This window comes from Spermophilus citellus, assembly GCF_964194105.1.
Source record: "Spermophilus citellus genome assembly, chromosome: 4".
NCBI lineage: Eukaryota > Metazoa > Chordata > Mammalia > Rodentia > Sciuridae > Spermophilus > Spermophilus citellus.
The window spans coordinates 150,898,554-150,922,391 of NC_138185.1; the positions used below are offsets into that span (position 1 = coordinate 150,898,554).

Genomic DNA, 23,838 nt, shown 5'->3' on the forward strand with positions numbered 1-23,838 from the left:
CCAGCGCAGGTCTCGACTGAGGTCGCTGATGGTGGCGTCAGTTGCGCGCCGGCCGGGAGGCAAAGAACCGGCTGCTGGGACAGTGAGCGTGGAAAAGAGGGAGCTGAACGCGGAAGTGGTGGCCGGCGGAGGCGGTGACCGCGAAGTCTGAGACGGGAACCGGTCGTCGAGGGGAGGGGCACGGGATTGGCAGGAAGGCAACCGCCTGGTAGGATCCACCGGAGGTGCGAGGAGTGGCTGGGCCTTCTTTCTCCACTTGAACGTGCGCTGAGAGCCACGACTATGGTGATGGCGGCAATTACTCGGTCAGCCCCAGTTAAGCTGCCCTTTGGGAGGTGAGTGGGGGAAGGGTGGCCGCTGCCAGGCTTTGCAGCCGGGGTCGTGCTCTTTCCTTCCTGGCTGTCCTCCCATGCGACGGATCCAGCCGCTCCTTGGAACACAGTTAGAGACAGATCTTTTAATTTCTTCTCTAGAAAAGAATAAAGCGAGGTCCTTTAATCTTGGCATATTTCGTACCCTCAGTGTGTCACTTCTGTAGAGATGAAGAATTAATACTTATTTCTTGAGACTCTATCCAGGGATCCCTTTTAAAAAGTATCTTCTGTTTCCCGATTCATATCCCACTAAAGTTCACTGAAGTGTATGTTTAGATCTAAAAGAAGAGTTAAAATTAAACGACCTATTGTTGTAGGCTTCATTTGATCTTGACCATCAAGTTTATGCTTTTCTTGTCTTCACGTTTTCCGTATTGATAGACTGGTCTGTGATGAATATCTTCACAATGACAATCTCTCGTTAGTATTTATCTTTGAGATTTTTTTTTTATGGTACCCACCTTTCAATTTCAGTCAGACCATTTTTTTTTTTTTTAACCTCAGCGAGACGTCTTTCCGTTGCAGAGATTTCCCTATTTTCCAATCTATCTTTTGTGAAAAGTTGAGAGCGCAGTTAGACAAATTGGTGTTCTTGCCTTGGTGGCATCATAAGAGGGGTTGTTTTTAGTACTAGGGCTCCAAATAGGCTTACTAGACACCAAGGTTTGTGTATGAATGAAAAGGATGAGTGATTGGCTCAAATACAACTTGGAATTGTGGGGAAATACCTACTGTTCATTTCCCACAAGAGCAAACGTACCTGAGATGCTGCTCTCTAAGTGAATTAATTTTATTTAGAGATCATTCATTTTTTAGGTAGACTGATTCATAATTTTTTGTCCAAGTAATTTAATATCATTAGATAGAGTGGGTGGTTCAAGATGAACTCATAATATTCATCTCTATGTTGAATAAATCATGAGATTTCAGAGTAGTACTGTTCAGAGCTCAGCATAAGAAGAATCTGCAAATTGAAACAAGAGTTATAGCTATAAAATGTTTTAAATGGAGTATCTATAAATCTGTCCATTTTTTTGTGCCTTAGCAATCAAGCCATTTGATTCACAGATTAAAGAAAATTCTCCTTTGTAGATTTCACATGTATGAATGAGATTCAGCTTTAGGATTGAACAATCCAAGGTTTTAATTTTACTCTTGACACATTGTGTGACCTTGAGTATGGTTCTCTCCCGAAGTCAAATTCCTAGTCTCTGAAATGGAGATGGTACTTAGTAGCACCCAATTAGAGTACATAGGAGATACTAATGGATATATAAAATTTATTATTATTAATGTCTTGTGTTATTAATGGGATACTTTGGGTGAGTGTGTAGTAGTTTTGTTTAAAGTGGATTTAAATCATTATCCAGTAAAATGTTTTAAATATTAAAAGATTTGTTCCTGCTTTTGATAGTATGTTTTCATAATTCCATTTGCTTAAGTCAGTGCCTTTAGTGAGTTCATGATTCTGTTGAGGGAAATAGATAACTGAAACAACATATACAAGATGATAGTGCACTTATGAAATCTATGTAAATTAAATACTGTATTAGTAAAATTGTCTGGTAATTTGAGATAATATAGCTGTTTAAAAAGAAACCAATTTAGCTGTGTCACTGATATAGGTGTCAAAATTTTCCAAAGGAATGTGTTCATCCTTATTAACATGCATATCTCATAGGAGTAGGTAACTGAATGAACTAGCTGAAAATTAAGCCAAGGTCGAAAATTCATTTGCTGTGAAGGTTAGTCTGCTATGTTGTCAGGACTTTAGTACCCTTAGGCTTACAGATATTGTTGGTCTCAAGGGCAGTAGGGTGAGAAAACCGATGTATCACCATTCTACCAATGGTAATATTATCTAAATCTTAACAATTTATCCAAGAAGATATATTGGTATTGCCTTATGGAAGGAGTTTTAAAAATGCCTTTTCAATAAAATATGTACTCCATGTAAAAATTAGTAATCCTTTGAAAGATAAGACTAGAAGAGAGGATAACCAGAGCTCAGGAGAACAAAGTATTGAAAAAATAACATTGAAGGCAGATTAGAAGTCTGAAAATTTCTATCTCCGAATGTATCCTGAAAATTACTAAGCTACTTATTTTGGTGGTAGATATTATTGCACATGTATAAACTTAGTAAGGTGTAAAATGGTACGATACAGTAAAAGTCACCTTATTCCAAATACCCAATTCTGGCAAAAAAAAAAAAAAAAAAAAAAAAACACAAACAAACAGTATTTAAATCTCATGTTGACATTACTAGATTGATTTTTACCCCTGCAAGACAGATATAATAAATATTTCATAAATGAAAAACTTAAGAGTTGGAAAGATCATGGTTTATCTAAAATCACACACCTAATAGGGGTGGTAGTACATGCCTGTAATTCCAGGAAGTTGAGGCAGGAAGATTGCAAGTTCAAAGCCAGCCTCAGCAACTTAAAAAAGGCCCTAGCAACTTAAGGAGACCCTTTCTCAAAAATAAAACATAAAAAGGGTTGGGGATGTGGCTCAGCCCCTGGGTTCAATGCCCTGTCAGAGCATAGGTCTTTTATCTAATCCAAGATATTCTACCACAGTCTCTCCAAATAATAGTTATTGCCATAAAACTTAGAATTTAAAAACATCAGGACATAAAAACAAATTTTATTTAAATCTAGAATTCCCTTTTACTAGTTTGTAGGTGAAACTTGTTACTCAACCTTACATGTAAGTAAGCATATGTAATTGTAAAGTAGTGAAAAGAATAATCTATAATCAGTTAAAAAAAAAAAAAAAAACAACTTGCTTGTTATTTCAGTACCACTACTATTAGTACTATTAGTTAGCTTACATGAAACTACAAATTTTGGGTCATTAAAAGCTTGTGATTTTCACCAATGTTATTTTTAAGTAATTTAAAAGTGTAAAACTTTTTTAATGGACTATAATATTAGGAGTAATAGAAAAGGTTTTATGACGTTTCAGAAATTCTGGAATCTCCTAAATTCAGATTTTTAAGTATGTTTTTGTTCAGATTTTCTGCCTTATATATAGCCTTTATTTCCTCTCTTTCCTTTTTCCTTGATTTTGGCACTTTTATCATGTCATTTTTAGAAAACTTCTGAGTAATAACATTTTCATTAATCTCAGTATGTTTTTTTCATATGTTTTAATCCTGGCAGTTAAAACATATCCAGATTTTACAGTGAGAAAAGTGAAGCCAAATGAGGCAGAGGGTTTTTGTTTGTTTGTTTGTTTGTTTCCCCTCCCTGCTAGAGATTAAACCCAGGGCTTCACACATGCCAGGCAAATATCTTACCACTAAATATATTCCCAGCGCTTACCACTAAATATATTCCCAGAGATTTTTTTTTAAAGGAGGTAACATATCTATGAATGGCAAGGTCTGAGTTTACCTACCATTTTACAATTTAGCAACTCATGCTGTTTCATCTGCACTGTGGTGATTTTAAATATGGGATAGTGAATAACTGTAGGTTCTGAATTTTTATGGGTTTTTAATTTTTTAAAATTTCCTTTTTAGACTAAATTGGTCTTATAGAAAGAAAGAATTCAGGGAAATAGGCCAAAATGTCAGAATTGCTTACTTCCAGGTTCTTGAATTATAACCTTTTTTGCACCTTCTCAATTTTTTTCTGAACATTTCTGGGTTTTTTGGGGGGGGGTTGTAGATGGAAACAATACCCTTTGTTTTATTTATTTATTTATTTTTATGTGGTGCTGAGGATTAAACCCAGTGCCTCACATTAAGCAAGTGCTCTACCACTGAGCTACAACGCCAACCCTGAACATTGATTTACTACTTAATGAGTATATGTCATTTTTATAATTAAAATTATAAATTTTTAAGGGAAAAATACATCTTTCCAATTTATTCCATAAAATGTTTTAATAGTACAACTTTTATATTCGGCTTTCTAAGATACTATTGTCCTTCTACTTTTAGAAGTCCATGTACTGCCAGCTCTTAGTTTTCTACTTTCTTCATTCCACATTAACCTTCTTTAACAATAGGTTACTAGACATTTCAACTTATTCTTAGTAAGCTCGGGAAACATACATTCGTTTTAATAATTTCCCCAAAATTTGTTCCACAAAAAATGTTTGTGGAGAGTCAAATATAGGAAACCTTGGCATAAACAGGTTTCTTTACTGAAGTACCTCCTAGAACTTTTTGTTAAGTATGTATTATAATCTTGCAGAGGAGAAGCATTTTCCAAATGTATTTGAAAGGGAACCTCTTTTTCCCCAGAATATGAATTTTTTTTAGTGTCAATCATTAATTATTTGTTTGGTTTTTAAAAATATTTTTTTAGTTGTAGATGGACACAATATCTTTATTTTATTTGTTTATTTTTATATAGTGCTGGGGATCAAACCCAGTGCCTCACATATGCTAGGCAAGCAGTCTGCCACTGAGACACAACCCTGGCCCTTAATTATTTGTTTTTAATGGACAAATAATTATATGTAATTATGTGATACAGTGTGACTTTTTAATTTTTATTTTCTAATTTTATGTTTTTGGTGGTGCTGGGGACTGAACACAGTGGCTCTCTACCACTCAACTACATCCCCAGCTTTTTTTATTTTTTATTTTGAGACAGTGCCTAAGTTGTCCAGACTGGCTTCAAACTTTGTGATCCTCCTGCTGAGCTCAGCCTCTCTAGTAGCTAGAATTCATGTACACCACTGCTCCTGGCTCAATGTGATGTTTTTTTTTTTTTTTTTTTTTTTAATATTTATTTTTTAGTTCTTGGCGGACACAACATCTTTGTTGGTATGTGGTGCTGAGGATCGAACCCGGGCCGCACGCATGCCAGGCGAGCGCACTACCACTTGAGCCACATCCCCAGCCCTCAATGTGATGTTTTAATCAAAGTATTTTTAAATAAAATGCTTCAGTTAAGCTGATTAGCATATCTTTTACCTCACTGATGTAGTTTTTGTGGTGACAACATTAAAAATTTTAGCAATTTTGAAATATACATTTTTATTAACTGGTTACCATGCAATGTGAAAAAGCACTAAAACCTACTTCTCTGCAGAATATGTATTAGCATCTTTCAGAAATAGTGTTTACTAGATTTAGAAACACTGGCATAATCAAACTGTAATTGGGAAAGAAAGTTGAAGAGGTAGAAGGCCAGGCACAGTGGTGCGTGCCTGTGATCCCAACAACTCAGGAGGTTGAGACAGAAGGATCCTAAGTTCAAAGTCAGCCTCAGCAACTTATCAAGACCCTGTCCCTGTCTTAAAGGAAAAAACAAAAACATGGGCTGGGGATGTGGCTCAGTGTTTAAGCTCCCCTGGGTTCAATCCCTGGCACTAAAGAAAAGGGGGGGGAAAGAGGTAAGGGAGGGTACAAAGGTACCAAACCAATGATTACTTTTTTTTTTTTTTTAATTACCATCCAGTAAAGTCTCTTGAGACCTAGGTATCTGTTTAAAGGGAGATACTTCAAAATATTTATGGGAAAATTAACCTGTATTGCTTTTGTAATGAGAAAATTTTTTTTAGTTCAAATATTTTTCTCATGTGAACAAACTCATTTTCATATTTTTTTCTGTAAAAAATATTTCAAGGAATTCATCTGTTGTCTGCTATCCAATAAATTCCGCAAATTCTATTTGCAGAGCCTAAATATTTCTCCAGTATCTAATGCAAATATTACAGACTATGATCAGAATGCTTTCAAGGAGTTTTTGGGCACATGATAGCAGGTAAACTTGGAATCATGAATTTAGTAGGCAAAGTCCCAGGCTGAAATACTAACCTGAATTTATGAATTCTTTATGTAGTATACTGAATTATTCTTTATAGGATCAATTTATTTCAATTTAGTATTTATGGGAATTCTGATCTTAGATGTAGATCAGCATTTTAGATATAGGTAGTTAAGTGAAAAAAATTAATACATAATGTTGTTATCCAGTATTCTAAAGAATACAGAATAATTTTCCAGAGAAAGTTTAACTTCTTAATTATTATATTTTAATAGTTTTCTATAGAAATCTTTAACTAAAATCTATTTCCTAGTCTTATTGAGTAGAACTAAATATTATTTAATTTATTAATGAAAGTGCCACAGTGGGCATTGATTTTGTTATCCCTGTCATTGCAGTTGGTGGTAGAACCTGGGACCGAATGGAGAGTGAATCTGGGAACTTGCTTTTTTTTTTTTTTTTTTTTTAAGAATTTATTTTTTACTTTTTTAGTTGTAGATGGACACAATAGCTTTATTTTATTCATTTATTTTTATGTGGTGCTCAGGATTGAACCCAGTACCTCACATTTGCTAGGCAAGCGCTCTGCCACTGAGCCACAACCCCCTCCCCGGAACTTGCTTTCTTGACAGAGCATTTATTATATAAACTCTCTCTTTAAACATGTGCCTCTTGCCTACTAAGAAATAATAATTTTTTAAAATGTCACAGTTTACTCCCCAGGGCAGTGTAACATATCTCCCTCATAAGAAATTAATTATTGAATGAGGGATTCTTTTGCCTTCATTAAAAAAACAAACAAACAAACAAACAAACAAAAAAAACGCTGGGATTACAAACGTGTAATCTCAGCGACTCAGGATACTGAGACCAGAGAATCTCAAGTTCAAAGCCAGCCTCAGCAAAAGCAAGGCACAAAGCAACTTGGTGAGATCCTGTCTCTAAATAAAATACAAAATAGGATTGGGGATATGGCTCAGTGGTTCAGGTATGAATATGTAACAACAAATGCCCTGAGTTCAATCCCTGGTACCAAAAAAAGAAAAAAGAAAAAAAAAAAGGTCTTTGCAACCACTAACAAAGATCTTTGATTTCAGTATGCCTACTTACCTGGGTTTAGTTCTCAGCACTGCAAAAAGTACATAGACAATTTGTCAGACTCTTTCAAGCTATTATCTTTGATGTCTATCACAAATTGGTAGTAAAGCCATCATTTCGAAATATATCATTTTGATCTCCTACTTCGTTTATGCAGAGATTATTAAAATTCTAAAATTGGGCTCAGGATGTAGTTTAGTAGCAGAGCACTTGCCTGACATACAAGAGGCCCAGGTTCAATCCCCAGCACCATTAAAAAATGTAATTAAAATAAAATCTCAAGAATTAATCTCATTTCGATTCAGAATTCTATACTTTCTTTTTACATTTGGAGTTTACATATATAGGCAAACACCAAAGCACCTCTCTTAAAAATTTTTTGGTCTTTGTAATAAATAAAAATAATTTTATCTTTATTGAGAGCAGTATGATTGAATTTTGTATTTTTAAGAATTTTGAATTAGTGAAACTTCTGCAAGAGGTTAGAAAATTTTCTTTCCCCATAGGCAAGTGTAAAGAAATAAGAGTTTCATTATTGTTATGACTTTTTGTAACAAAATCAAATAACAAAGAAGGAAATTCTGAGTATCTTTTTTCCTAATAAGGTATCTTCATAGCAAATGTTGGGTTTTTTTTGTTTGTTTTGGTTTGGTTTTGGTACTGAGGATTGAATCCAGGGGTGCCTTTACCACTGAGTTACATCCTCAGCCCTTTTTATTTTTTATTTTGAGACAGGGCCTTGCTAAGTTACTGAGGCTATTCTTGAACTTATGATCCTCCTGCCTCAGCCTCCCAAGTTGCTAGGATTACAGATGTGACCACTGCATCTGGCACATAAATGCAGAAAATTTACTGCCTCAGTAATTGTTAAGAGGTTACCTATAAATAGCACAATTCACAATAACCAAACTATGGAACCAGCTTAGGTGTCCATCAACAAATGAACTGATAAAGAAAATACGATATATATACACAATGGAGTTTTATTCAGCCATAAAGAAAAATGAAATTATGGCATTTGCAGAAAGATGGATGGAACCAAACACCATGATGTTAAGCAAAATAGGACAAACTCAGAGGGTTATATTTTCTCTCCTATGCAGAAGCTGGAGAGGAAAAAGAAAAACAATGGTGGGGCTTGATCTCCTAAAAATCAAAGGTAAATCAATAGAAAAAAAAGGACCAAGGGTTGAGAGGGAGGGAGAGGGGAAATGCTGAGGAGTGATATTGACTAAGTTATATTGTTACATTGAGTACTAGTATGAATATGTAACAACAAATCCCATCAATATGTACAACTATAATGTACCACTAAAAAGTGTGTGGGGGGGGGAATAAAAATGAAGTGCTTTGCTCAGCTCCTGGTGCTGCTGATATTCTGTATCCGTGGTGAGTCCAGAGGAAGATGAGAAAGGAGAATAGGGAGGGAGGTGAACTCTGGGGCCCCACATCTGCCACCTGTATGTTTGGTTCACATGTGATAAGTGCAGGTCTTGGTCTCTAAAATGAAGCAGATGAGGTTGAGCTCTGTGAAAGTGACAAAGATTCCAGAAGGAGCAAGGATATGTTCTCTGGTAAAGACTCATACACAGAAAGAGGAATATTGCATGGATGGATTCTAGAAATTATTGCTTGCTAATGCAGAGTTCATTTTTAATATTGAAAATTTTTGGAATATAAATTGAAAACATACCCTGAAGTAATCAGTCACAGAAAAACTATGAAGAGTTTACTTATATTATGACATTATTGATGAAATGCATGGATGTTTTCAAAATACACCTATTTGCTAAATACCTTCTGAGAATCTTAGTAAAGGTCTTAAATTTGGAGCACTTGTCATTTTGTGGAAGAAAAATGCTTAACTCCTCTTAAAAGCTCAACAAGTTATGTAAGTACTTTGCCTTGAATTAACTAGCAAGTTTTGTGTGTAGTAAGATTTCTATGGTTATATCTTATTACAAAGTATTGTAAAGTTTCTTTTAAAATAATACAGTCCTAGGCTGGGGCTGAGGCTCAGTGGTAGCACACTTGCCTGGCATGTGTGAGGCACTGGGTTCAATTCACAGCACCACATATAAATAAATAACATAAAGGTCTATCAACAACTAAAAAAAATTTAAATAATAATATAGTCCACAAATCTAATCTAGATCATGTGCAGCAGTTGCAGTACTCTGATAGTGAGTAAAGTAAGGAGGACTGCCTTAACTTGTCAGCTCTTGGGACTCCCACTCTTCCCTCTAGAGCTGCACACCATCAGAAAAGTGAACATATGACAATGAGGGATGGTAACATTGTCAGCCATATATTCAATTTAATCTTAATTTTTTTTTTTACTTTTTAGACAAATATAATTAGAAATTAAATTTTCTTCCTACTTTGAAAACTATAATAATTCAGTGACATTCTGGACTCTCGTGTCTCACAACTAAACAGTCAAGGTCACTCCAGGTGAACTGGGCTGCACGAAATAATCACACAAGAAACAAAGATACCTTTTTCTTTGGGTCCTCTGATGGCTTCTCTGATCTTAGGGGTTTATGGAAAGAGAGAGAACACGTGCTGAACCCTTTTATTGGGGAGAAGCCATTCAAATGAGGCAAGAGGTCAGGTTTGGGGGGGGTTGAATCTAACTTCATGATGTCTGCTGTCTGCAGATTGACTGACATCTGGGGAGGCCACACCCAAAGGCAGAGCAAGAGAAGGGGACACACAAAGGGATTTTCCATGGAACATTATATCCCAAATAGGGCAAAGGGGTAGAATTACAAAAGAATAGATGAGTATAGCTCAACCACAGGGGTATACCTTTTCAGAAGACTGGCCTTGCTATCTGAGTGGGGGAAAAAACTTGAGTCAGGAATCATGGCACTATCACGCCAGACTACAGTGATCTTACAGTTCCCTGTGGTGCATCAGGACTGGAAGGCATGGTAACTCAGTGTAGCTCCCCACACTGGACCATATATAAGATAAGGGAGAACAACATTTTACAAAAGTGATTTTGAGCATGAACTCATAGTTTTCTAGCAAAATAATAGCTAGGAAAATTTTATGTGAAACTCTAATAATTTTTTTTAGTACTCAGGATCAAACTCAGAGGCCTCACTTTTTTTTTTCCTCAGTTTTTTTTTCCCTTGTCTCCATGTTTGTTGCATTTATTTTATCTGCATTGCTTTACGAAGTGATAACTAACCAAAGGAATATGTCTTAATACTGAAGGCTGTCAATCTTGACAATTTTCAAAGTAGGGCCAGCCCATTATTAATGGTCCTAGTTCAGAGCACTTGACAATCCGATTTAAAAATATATTGTTAATTTATAAATAAAAATATTTATAGATTTATAACATACACAAGATCATGCAACATAGTTGCCATCATTAATTATATTTCTACTACCAAGATAGATGAGTTATTGTTATAAGTTTTGAATCATCAAAGTCACTTTAAACATAATAACCAACAATGCCTAACTCAAGTCCTGTGAAACTTATTAAAGGTTTATCCTTTGAGATCTGAACAGATTTTTATACACTTTAAGTGAAGTTTCTTTTGAAAGGAATATTTTAAATACTTGTGGCATAGCAAAATTTAATCTGTTTTTCTCTATTTTCAAGTTACATTTTCATTTTCAACCAAGTATCTGTACATGAAAAGCTAAGCAGAATATGTAACCTGAGACAGATGCTGCTACTGGGATTAAATTAGAGATTTTAAAAATTTGTTCTTTTATATATACATGATAGAAGAGTGTATTTTGACATGTTATACATACATGGAGTATAACTTATTTTAATTAAGATCTCATTCTTGTGGTTGTACAAGATGTGGAATTATACTGGTCGTTTATTAGGGGCCTCACTTTCAAGGCTATAATTCTGAGATGGATACAAAACAGAAGAAAATTTTCACTCTGAAGTGTGTGAAAATGTTTGGAATACTCGGCCTAAAACAATGGTATTTTTCACTTTCTTTTATGGACATCTGCAGCATTAGCACAGGTAAGAAGTTCACCTAAAACCCATAGATAGTCCATCAGTTGGTACCTATTACTTAAAATTTGGTAAGCCTTAACAAAGTAAACTTGTATCGAGAAAGTCTGGAGATTAGTTCTCTGGGGGTAAATGACAAATTTTCCCATAGCTTTGTGGTCTATTGAATTTCAGCTGTTATCTGGCATGTTGGTCTTTCACTTTAAAACACTGGGTTTTCTCCTCAAAATTATACTTAGAAAAATTTTTTTATAATTAAGTATTGGAATAGAGATATTCTGTGATTTTTTCATTATGAACTTTCTGTAAAACTGACTTAGTTACTTTAACAAAACAATATCTGTTTTATAAATACATGAAAGTATTTTAAAGTATTTATTTTTTAATTGTATTTGGACACAATACCTTTATTTATTTTTATGCGGTGCTTAAGATCGAACCAAGAGCCCGCACATGCTAGGCGAGTCCTCTACTGCTGAGCCACAACCCTAGCCCCAAAAAAGTATATTTTAACATTTATTTAACTTAATGCATTTCCATGGTTAAACTGATTACTTTATGTAAATTATTTCATCCCCATACCCCGGTGAAATAGCATCCATTTTGCAGTTGGATGCATTGAGGTGTCTAGATCATACACATAGTACAAAACAGGATTTGACTCAAACCGTGTTTCTAATACCTGCCATCTCTGCTATAAAACCACATTCTTGCCATATATGTATATAAAGATACTGAAAATGTTAAAACAGATACTGCCAGTTGATGAGATTATGATAGTTGTCACTTGGTTCTACTTTCAAATATTTTAACTCTTTGATTTTTTTACCTTCATCTTTCTAAATAGTATATTTATGCTTTTTGTGATTCAGCAATTTTTACACGTTGTGTTGAATTCCTCTTTTGGTGAATAGGAATTTACTTCTATCCTCTCTCTCTCTTTGCATCCTCACATTAGTTATATCATAATTTTGATGAATATTTAAATAACATGCACTGCTGAGCAGGTGGTTTTTATGTTTCTTCTTTTTTTTCCCCCCCTTATTGGTGATGCTGGATATCTAATCCAGAGCTTTACACTTGCTTGCCAAGCCTTCTACCACACAGCTATACCTGCAGCTCCTATTTTCTTGGATAACTTTCTTATTTTTCTGTAATGATTTGTTACGTAGTCCTTTTTCCATTTGCTTTCACACTCTAAATTTTCTAAAAGTCAATCTATTTTCTCCTCAAGATCCTTCACCTTGGAGCCTTTGTCCTTGTGTGGTTATTTGGTCTGATTACCCTCTAGCAGCTCTAAACCCTCCCCTACACACACACCCCCTCAAGAGATTCCCTTCTTGCTCCCCAGAACTCACATTTCTTCTTCCCTATCACACATCTTCCTTGGGTTAGAGTTTACAGGAAGAATATATTATCTAATATGGGTTAAAATTTGCATGTCTGACAATTTATTTTAACCTCATATTTTACTGATAGTTAGACTGGTTATCTCTTCAAGGTAGGAAACTAATTTCTAGCTTCCAGTGTTGTTGAGAAACCAAATACCATTTTATTTGTAGTCCTTTAATTATAACTCTTTCCTTCTCAGGAAGTCTTCAGCACAGGTTCAGTGTTCCCTAGGATGAGAATTATTTCCCATTTTAGATTTTGGAATATTTGCATGTACATAATGAAATATCTTTGGGATGGGGTTTAAGTCTAAACATATAAACTTTATACATATAAGGTAATTTTACACAGTATTTTTATGGGCCTGTATTTTGACTGTGATGTAATCACATGAAGTCAGGTGTGGAATTTTCTACTTGTGGCATCATATTTATGCTCAAAAAGTTTCCGATTTTGGAGCATTTCAGATTTTCATATTAGGGCTACTCAGTCTGTGTACGTAGATGCTCAGTAGGCTCTTTCATTATGGAAGCTCATGTCCTTTAGGTATGAGGTTTTTTTTGGGGGGGGCGGCTATCTTCCAGATCTTAATTGGCTTAATACAATCTAGAATTGAGCAGCAACCATAGTGGTTCAGTATGTTCACTAGGAAAATTTCCAGTATTGTTTCTTTGGTAATTTCACCTCTCCATTTTATTATTGTTTTCTCTGAAATACCTATATTGATCCTCTAATTTTTTCCCTGCCTATTTAATCATTATTTTTTCTATTTCTTCAACTTATCCTCCAAATTTTTCTCAGCAATCATTTTTAATTTCCAATTGTCCTCACCTCCTTCTTATGTCTTATTCATAGTTGTAATAACTTCTCTTAACTTGGAAGAAACCAGTATTTATTTATCTGTTTGTTTGTTTGTTTATTTATTTTTGTGGTGCTGTGGATGGAACACGGGCCTCCTTCCTGCAAAGTGCCACTTTACCACTGAGGCTCAGAAATCTATTTTTATTGTCTAATCCTTCCACAGTTTAGTGTTTTTTCAAACTTTATGTTTTGGTCTGTCATTTATGTTAGAAGTTTTCCTAAAACCTGATCATCTGTGAGTAGAGCACAACTATGCTTCCTGGATTGTGTGTGTGTGTGTGTGTATGTGTGTGTGTGTGTGTGTGTGTGTAGGCGGGGCTGTGTAGAGGTGAGCTTCAGGGCATGCTTGTGTGGCCTTCTGGCTTTTTATTAGTGGTTTCCCAGCTCTCAGCATCTATGTCTTTTCTCTTTGACCACTTTGTTTCCTAGCAAAGTATGTTCTCCTGGGCTGGGATTGTAGCTCAGTAGTAGAGTGCTTGCCCTGGGTTCAATCCTTAGCACCACATAAAACAAATAACTAAAGGCTAGATTCTTTTTTTTTTTAATATTTATTTATTTTTTTTAGTTCTCGGCGGACACAACATCTTTGTTGGTATGTGGTGCTGAGGATCGAACCCGGGCCGCACGCATGCCAGGCGAGCGCGCTACCGCTTGAGCCACATCCCCAGCCCTAAAGGCTAGATTCTTAAAAAATAGAAAAGAAAAGAAAAAAGTATGTTCTCTTGTTCTAGTAGGGAAGTGTAAGCTTGCTCACCAGAGTTCTGGGAGCTATGTGGAAGAAGGGACTAAAAAAAACTTTTTATTTAGTCCTTCTATTTTTAGTCCCCAGCTTCCCCTCTGCACTTTCCTATGTCTGGTATCCAAAGTCCTGAACCTCTGGTTTAGTTTGTCAAATAATAAATGTCTCTAAGTATGGGAGTAAAAACCTAAGAAACCTAACAGTTCTTAGACAAATTTTCAACATACCTTTCCATTTTCCTTCCTTTTCTTTGCCCACACTTTCTGTAGCACTTTGTGCCTAAAGGTCCTGAACTTTGCCTGCTCTGTTGGCTTCCTTTTTATCCATGTCACCTCTACACCCAGCTCTTTGCCACTGAGTCAGTTATTACTCCTCTGTTTTCTCAGGTTATAGATTATCTGATAGTTTGTTGGAGATGAGGTTTGTGGACTTTTTTCCCTTGGCAACCAGAGCCTCGCACTTGCTAAGTGAGCGTTCTACCACCGAGCTACATCTCTAGCCCTAGGTTTGTGATTTTACTTTTTATTTTCTCTTATTGTTTTGGGCTGACTTCTGAGGAAAGAATAATTCACTCAGCCATTTTCAAACTTTACAATTATTTTTTGTATAATTGGGGGAAAAAACAAAAAACTATTTTCATTTTGAGGGGAAAATCCAATTTCTTACTCATGAGGAAATTTTTAAGGAAGCATTAAAATCAAGATTTTATAAGGAGACTTTGGTGAATTTTGAAGACAATGAAGAATTAAGAAAGAAATACTGAAGCAGGACCCTGGTAAAGGTGGGAATATTATCAAGAATAGAAGATATAAAAAAAGAATTGTCATAATTAAGAGGCAGCAAGGAGGCAAGATTAAGAAATTCACCCAGTCCAGTAAAGTTGGTCATACAGCTAATAAACTGCTATTCTGATACAAACCTTAGCTTTGTTGCTTCTGCTTATTGTTTGTTCAGTGGAATTTAGTCAATAAATAAGCAAAGTTATTGTTGAATATAATTTTGGTTCTGCTAAGTGATGGTATATCTTTGAAAATTAGATTGGAAATATATATCAGTGAGCTCATTATATAAAAATAATAAGTCTAATCACCAAAAGAGGAATACTCTATTTGGAAAGTCTGTATCATTTATTCACACTTTTAAGCACTTACAAATTATTTTGTTTGCCACTATGTTCAATCATATAATATGATTGTTTCAAAACCTACTTTAAAAGTGGATTCAAGGGCTGGGGATGTAGCTCAGTTGGTAGAATGCTTGCCTCCCATGCACAGGGCCCTGGGTTTAATCCTAGTGCCATTAAAAAAAAAAAAAAAAAAAAAAGCATTCAAGTGCCTGAGAGTTACTTGACTTGGAATTTTTAATGTTCTTGCATTGTCAGAAACTTAATCATAATCAGAATGTTGCATAACTGTTTTTCCCAGTCTCAAAATTCATCTGCAATATATTTGGGATTATAGAACTTCTTCCCTTAGTTTCTGACTTAAAATCTTATTTCACTGAAAAATACTTTAATTCTACTTATGACCAATCATTGCCATGAGTCTTTGTGAAACTCAGTATTTTACAATGTAAATTCAATCCTGTCTACCCAACTTTATAGGAGAGGTAATATCCTATAGAAATCTACTTGTTTTCAAGAAATGTTCAAGAGGGCTGGGGATGTGGCTCAAGCGGTAGCGGGCTCGCCTGGCATGCATGCGGCCCAGGTTCCATCCTCAGCACCACATACAAACAAAGATGTTGTGTCCGCCAAAAACTAAGAAATAAATATTAAAAATAAAATTCTCTCTCTCTCTCCCCCTCTCTCTCACCTCTCTCTTAAAAAGAAATGTTCAAGAATAAAAGTCTAATTCCATATTTCTAGAAAGCTGCATAAATTAGTAGTAAAGTTAACATGTGTTGACAAAACTATATTCCTACTGCTTGGTGGTAATTATTTATTTAATACTTTCTTAACTTTGCAGCTTAAAATTGTTCATATTTTAATCAGTAGGAACAGAAACAAGAAGAAGGAAGTAAAGGAACAGTATAGGGTAGACAGCATATAAGACTTGTAATTCTTACAATTCACTGGTGTAGGGCTGGGGATGTGGCTCAGTGGTAGAGTGTCTGCCTAGCATGCATGAGACCCTGGGTTCGATCCCCAGCACCACAAAAACAAACAAACAAACAAAAAAATTCACTGATCTGTTGTGAAATTTTAAAATAAAATGAAAAGAAAGAGGCAGGAAATACACTTCAAGACTAGAAATTATTCAGATTTAAGCCTATGTTATAGCTGAGAGAGCAGACATGGCTTTTTCTGATACACATTGGAAATGAGCTATGGAACAGAACCTTAGACTCTTGACTGTGGAACTCCAAGATTACATTTAGTGGGAACAAAACACTTGGGACTGCTTTCAACATAGCCAGTACTCATCTTTTTCATGTACTAATTATGTTTTCATCTGTGTCTAATTGGGGCTTTATAGTATAAATAAAAGGTGGATAACACATCGCTACATCGCTAATGACGTTTTTTTCCCCTCCTTTAGATACATCCGGAAAGTGCTCAGAAGAAACATCCTGTCAGAAAAACTGAAAAAGCAGTATTTATAACACTGGAATCTGTGGATAAATTTGTTAAAATGGCAGAAAGTAGTGAAAATAATAGTAAAAATATAGATGTAAGACCCAAAACTAGTCGAAGTAGAAGTGCTGACAGAAAGGATGGTTATGTGTGGAGTGGAAAGAAGTTGTCTTGGTCCAAAAAGAATGAGAGTTGTTCAGATGCTGAAACAGTGGATACTATAGAGAAAACTGAAGTTCCTTTAAGGAGCCAAGAAAGAAATCACAGCTGTTCATCCATTGAGTTGGACTTAGATCATTCCTGTGGTCATAGATTTTTAGGCCGATCTCTTAAACAAAAATTGCAAGATGCTGTGGGGCAGTGTTTTCCAATAAAGAATTGTAGTCGGCACTCTTCCGGGCTTCCATCTAAAAGAAAAATTCATATCAGTGAACTAATGTTGGATAAGTGTCCTTTTCCACCTCGATCAGATTTAGCCTTCAGGTGGCATTTTATTAAACGACACACTGCTCCTATAAGTCCCAAATCAGATGAATGGGTAAGCACAGACTTGTCTCAGAGTGAATTGAGGGATGGTCAGCTAAAACGAAGAAACATGGAAGATGTAAACTGTTTCTCTCATACCAATGTTCAACCTTGTGTCGTAACTACCAACAATGCTTCATGTAGAGGTGGTCCCATGACTGGCTCTATGATGAATCTAGGTCCAAATAACAGTATAGAAGATAGTGATATGGATTCAGATGATGAAATTTTAACACTTTGCACAAGTTCCAGAAAAAGAAACAAACCCAAATGGGAAATGGATGATGATATCCTACAGTTGGAAACACCTCCTAAGTACCACACCCAGATTGATTATGTTCACTGTCTTGTACCAGACCTCCTTCAGATCAATAACAATCCATGTTACTGGGGAGTTATGGATAAATATGCAGCTGAAGCTCTACTAGAAGGAAAACCAGAAGGTACCTTTTTACTTCGAGACTCAGCACAGGAAGACTATTTATTCTCTGTTAGTTTTAGACGCTATAGTCGTTCTCTCCATGCTAGAATTGAACAATGGAATCACAACTTTAGCTTTGATGCACATGATCCTTGTGTCTTCCATTCTCCTGATATTACTGGGCTCCTGGAACATTATAAGGACCCAAGCGCCTGTATGTTCTTTGAACCACTTTTATCCACTCCTTTAATTCGGACTTTCCCCTTTTCCCTGCAGCATATTTGCAGAACAGTTATTTGTAATTGTACAACTTATGATGGTATTGATGCCCTTCCAATTCCTCCTTCTATGAAATTATATTTGAAGGAGTATCATTATAAATCAAAAGTTAGAGTACTCAGGATTGATGCGCCAGAACAACAATGCTAGGAAAAGGGTAGTAACATGGGAATAATTGCATATGTATTTTCATTTAACATTTTATTTTTTTTGTTATTCCTCTTTGAATTTTTCTACAAAGGCAGTTGGAATCAAAAATAAGCCTCTGCTGGATCTGTTTATTTTTCTTATGCTACACTAATTGTTGGATGTTAACATATATTTTTAACCATGTATGTTCAGTTTGGGTTTTTATTGTGAAAATTGTATACTTAAAATTTTCTTTCCTTAACTTATAGATGGTCCAGGCATATTTGAAATTTGGTAGGCATTACAAATACATTTGGATATTCTGTATTTTTCTTTAATAATAAATTTATTTTCTTTTCTACATGTATAATATTTTTAACCTATGCTATCAGTGTTCCTATACATAAAATATAGTTTCCTCATCCCCTTTTTGTTGAACTTTAAAATTCTTCAGTAAAGATGAGTGCTACAATTCATCCATACTAGTGTAATTGACTTTTATAATTTGCTATAGGAATGTTACAGGTAACAAAATGGCTTAAAGTCAAACTTTCTGTGTTTTTAATTTAAATATTAACTGTAAAACAGGATTAATCCAAATCAATGAGCATCAAATGAAAACATGACATTCTGGAGGTGCATTTATTCTACAATATGGCATGGTCATTTGCTATTCCTAAATAGGTGGTCTTCTCCACCTGGAAGAGTTAAATCATCCTGTGTACATGTGTGCACACATATGCAAACCTTGGCCCTTACCCGTGATAGATATGTGCTATACCACTGAACTAAAACCCCCACCTGAGTTAAACCATCTTTAAAACATAAACTTTATTTCTCAATGAAAACTTTAAAAATAATAACAATATTAATACTTAGTAATTAAAGCAACTAGGGTTTTTCTGTATTCATTTATGAATTGTTGATTCTACTTAGCTATTTTTTAGAAGCTCTGAGCCTGTTACTTTCAGGAATTTCCATAGATTATAAACAACCACAGATTTCTACTGGTTAACCAAAGAGGACCTAAGTAGTTTTTCATTATTTTCAGTTGACTTGAATAAAGATTCAAGAAGTATTCATGGAGATCAATATTCAGGAAGCTTTGTGTTACTTTTTGATCTTCAAGTTCCAAATAATTATTGTTATCTTCAGAATTAACTTTGGTGTTTTAATGTGACTTCAAAAAAGGAAAGGTATCTGGCATACATTATACTGAACAGAACAAAAAAAATGATCATGTTTCAAATTTACTATCCCAAGAAGAGGGCAGCATTTTTAGAAACATTAGCCCAGTGTAACTAATAAAATGAAATGATATACTATTCTTTTTTAAAAGAGTGACTAATAAGTCTAGAAAGACTCCACAGTTTTCCTTTTGGTGAACTGTCTGCCCCTTTGTACAAATTGGCATTTTTTAATATAGCCATTGATACCTTGATGCTAGTTTAGCTGTATTAGGAAACTTATGTTTGGATTGAATTTTATTTTGACCTACAAAATTTCCAAGGTAGAGCAAATGTTTTATTTATTGTTGCTTTTATGTTGAAATACCATTTCCTATCTTGCAGTTCTGCTATTAACATAAAAATAGCATTTTTCAATAATAGCTTTAAAGTAAACTTTTAGCAATTACAAAATTAAACCAGGAAAATCTGTTACCATTATCTTCTAGCATTTTCTTCTCAGTGGTCTCAAGATTGTCTTGATCTCCACAAAAGGTAGCTACTCAAGTGGCACCTCTTCTAGAAGTGATGAGACTCAGGATTATCATAACATCAGTGTCAGGATAAATATCACTTCTAAAGATGATATTTACCTTTTACAAAGGTAGAAAAGTCTCATACTACCTCATCTTTATTGTGGCACTTTTATAGATCACTGAGAAGCTTATCTTATTAATATAACACTTCCTAAATAACCATCTTTGGTGAAAGAAAATAGCGTGGTAAGACTCTACCCATGATTATAGTTTTTTATCAGAATTTGATAAGACTTTCTGTTTCTGTGAAACAATTATTTTAAATATTTTTCTTTTAAAAATAACTTTTTATCAGTACTGAAAACCTAAGGAATGACTAGCCTATGAATATTCTGTTAAAGGGTAGTTTTATAAAGAAAATTGAAATATAATTATGTTATCTTTTATAGTGGTAAAATTAGTGTTTCTATGAAAGTCAAGATCTAAATAACTTTTCATATAATTCAAACTGATTACTTGTGGTATATTTTCTCTGGGCTTTTAAAAATTTTTTTCAATTCAAGGTATTAACAGCTCTTAACATTTTCAAAATACTGCCATATGTGCATCCTTGAAGTATCTACTACATGAGAACAGCCAGGCAATTCATTTACTCTGAAATGATTTGTATTTTCCCTTTGGTATTTGCTACAATGAAAAGAAATTTGGAAAGTGGACATACATAAAGACTTGAGGAGGGAATTATTTATCATGAATGGAAAAGAGTAAAAACTTAATTTATAAAAAATTAAGGGATTAGAATATGAAAAGATTATCCCCTTTCTCTATGTTTTTGTGAGAGTACACATGGAAGAACATCAGTATTATATAAGTCATCAAAAATGTATTTATTGGACTGTAACTAAAATGAGTAAATTTTGAACTAGGCATGGTGGCTGCTGTAAGTTTAGCTATTTGGGTGGCTGAGACAGGAGGTTTGCAAGGTCAAGACCAACCTGGCAACTTAGCAAGATGGTCTCAAAATAAAATAAGGACTGGAGATATAGCTCAGAAGTAGAGTTCTTGCCTCATGTGAGCAAGGCCCTAGTACTGCAGAAACAAAAAAAAATAATACAATGAGTAAATTTTGAGAATAAAAATGTGAAAAGATACAAAATTTCTATTTAGAATCATTTATAGCACTAGACTAAACATTATGAACATTTGAAAAGTAGAAATCCAGAGTTGAGAAAGAATTCAGCATGGTGGAAATATGTAGAGCTTACTGGTGAAAGAGAATGGAGCTAAAAGAAAATAAGATATTAAGAATTTAGGCATTACCTCAGGGAAAAGACTTGACGGTGAAAGGGAACTACTTAATAGCTAATAGCTTGTCTGGACCAGGCACTTAGCTGTGCTTTGGGAATTATCTTGTGCTAATCAGGAAATAAACTTCACTTTTCTATTTTTCTGTCAAGCTTTTCAGGATATATATCCTCTCCTCGAACACGTTTCCCCCCACTACCTTTTTAATCTATAGCATCTTAATTCATGCTGTAATTCTTGGAATATGCTGAATGGGGTTTTCTTTTTTTTAGGTTCCTTTAGCATTTTGTATGAAAAGTCATATGTAATCTTTCTATAACCATGCATTCACCTAAATAATTCATAGAGAGAATGGTTTAATTTAAAGGAAAAACTAATAGGAAGATTAAAGGAAGCTTTTAGTCAGCCTGAGGCTAGATTTATTGATTTGGTGATCAAACCTGTGTTCTTTCCTGAATTTCAGCTAATGGCCACTGTGGTCAAAAAAAAAAACAGCTTTCAGTTAAAGTTTTGGCTTCTTATAAATAATATAAAGAATGCTTTAGTAATTAAAAATCCTTTAAAAAGAAGAACAAATGTGGCAATAGGACTCATATAAATTACACTTCTTTTGATAAGAAAAAACAAAATTTTATCATTTATTCATGAGCCAAAGCCATTAAGATAAATCAAGTTATCAACTTCCTGTGTCTGAAGTTTGGATCATTTTATAGATCCATGTCTTTGAGCACTTATTTCCTATGAAACAAAAACCTTGAGATCTAACTCTTTGTTTTCATTAAAAATATTTCTCATCACATTTAGTTATATTCAGAATCCAATAGACATGTCATATTTTATATTTTGACTTTTGTAGAGCAAATTTTACAGGAAAGTAGACTTAGTTATAATACATTCCTGCAGACAACAAAATAATGTAAAATAGCCTACTATATAATGTTAAGTAATTTAGTTTATTTTAGAAATGTTAAGTAATGCCCACATAAGTAAAAGATTTTTTAGTCAAGGAATCTTGTTTCTACTTTGGGAAAAAAAATATTTTAACCATTTTTGTTTTAACATAATCAGTTTTACATTCACTTGTATTTCTAAAGAAAGAACAAAGCACAAAATTTTTCTTTATTGATGACCTACTAGAAACAAGCAGCACTATAAATCTTTACTAAGACATTGAACACAAAAAAATTGAGGTAACTTTTAAAAATATATTGGCTTGTAAGCAACATATAGACTGCTTATAATACAATGGAAAGAGGGTTAGCTCATAAATCCTATCTCAAAGTTATTCTTTTGCTTTGTAATTTTGAATAGCTTACTCAATCTTAACATCTTCCTTTGCCTTCATTTCCTATAAAGTGTAGGTAATAATACTTTTCACTTCACTTCCTGAAGGTTAATCCTTTGGTAAGAAGTGACCCATGGAGCATACTTGAAAATAATTGCTGTACACCCATAAAGTAATAATGTGATGGTAGATTTTCAAAATATTTCTTTAGTAGACCCTGCAGAGTCACATTCACTTTTTGTAGTCTGTAATAGGCTTTCTTGGCTTGATGCGACAATAGAAAACAGTACAATTTGAATTTATGGTTTAGACTGCAATTAAATGAACAATTGCAATTTCCTCTTGCCCTTCATAAGGTCAAATTGATGTTTGTCTTTTTAAGTTGATTACATTTGCAATAAAAATGATAATCACTTTGCCATGGTTATGATCAAATCTAAGCTTTCAGCCTTGAGAGCCATGGTGTAAAACTTAAGGAAATTACTCAAATTATGCTGATTTTGCTAGAATTGAATAAAATCTGTTATAGCCAAGTACAAACAATATATACTTGAATATACAGAGTTTTAAATAGTAATTTCACAAAAAATACTCGTCAATCAGGCTTGTATGATCCACACCATATCCCCCAAAGTAGTCTATTTCCACTTTTATTTCTAATTTTGATGTTGATTGTTTGTTCTTGGATGTGAGTTTAAACAATTTGATCCGAATAATTTTTCACTTAATTAAATCTTCACATGTGAAACCCAAAGACTTTGTGTTTTGTTTTTAAAATGTCCTTACCTCACACATTCAACTCGGAATTTGAAAAGGAACACTTTTGAAAAGTCTGCATCCTTACACACCATCCGTTTGTATACACTTTTAGTTTTTATCAGTTTGGGGGCTTCCAGAAACAGAGGCCAGGATGCAATTATACCTTGTGGTGAAACTAAGGTTAAAAGGGAAAAGGGAACATAAGGTAGGAAAGTCTTCCTATCACATTGCAGATCTGACAACTGTAAAGAATTGAAAGAACTGGACAGATCAGTTGAAAAAGTGTTAGATGGGGAGTTTGTAACTAAGCAAATGTTTCCTGTAGACATGTAATTCCTATAGAACCTCCAGCGTGCTCCGTTACTGGTCAGGACTAAGGTGAGGTGAGGGAGGCACACCAATTGGGTATAACTTTTTTTAATCAAAAGAAGGTAACATTATGATGCAAATATTTTAGATTTGATTCAAAAAATGAGAGCAAGATCAAAATTTGCATTTAAGACCAGACCATATTATTTTCTGTTACGCCAGGCTTTAATGACTCCATAAGTCACTGCTGATTCGCTGTCTCTTTTGAGGACAGGATAGGTCCTCCATACTGGTAGTGTAATTTTCCGAAACTGTGCCTTCATCCCAACTAGGATTACCCCAAGTCTTACGCA

At 34.5% G+C, this 23,838-nt stretch overlaps 1 protein-coding gene across 2 annotated transcripts; it reads left to right on the forward strand.

The window, feature by feature from the left end:
- The first annotated feature begins 43 nt into the window (after positions 1–43).
- Positions 44–23,412, forward strand: SOCS4 (suppressor of cytokine signaling 4). 2 transcript variants are annotated; one of them, XM_081291242.1, is made up of 2 exons: positions 44–305; positions 16,737–23,412. In XM_081291242.1, exon 2 carries the CDS (start codon positions 16,830–16,832, stop codon positions 18,144–18,146), a length of 1,317 nt encoding a protein of 438 aa, XP_081147368.1. In that variant the 5' UTR covers positions 44–305; positions 16,737–16,829; the 3' UTR covers positions 18,147–23,412. The 2 variants fall into 2 exon arrangements, with proteins under 2 accessions (XP_081147368.1, XP_081147367.1); XM_081291241.1 differs by having other exon boundaries at positions 45–335.
- Positions 23,413–23,838: the final 426 nt, after the last annotated feature.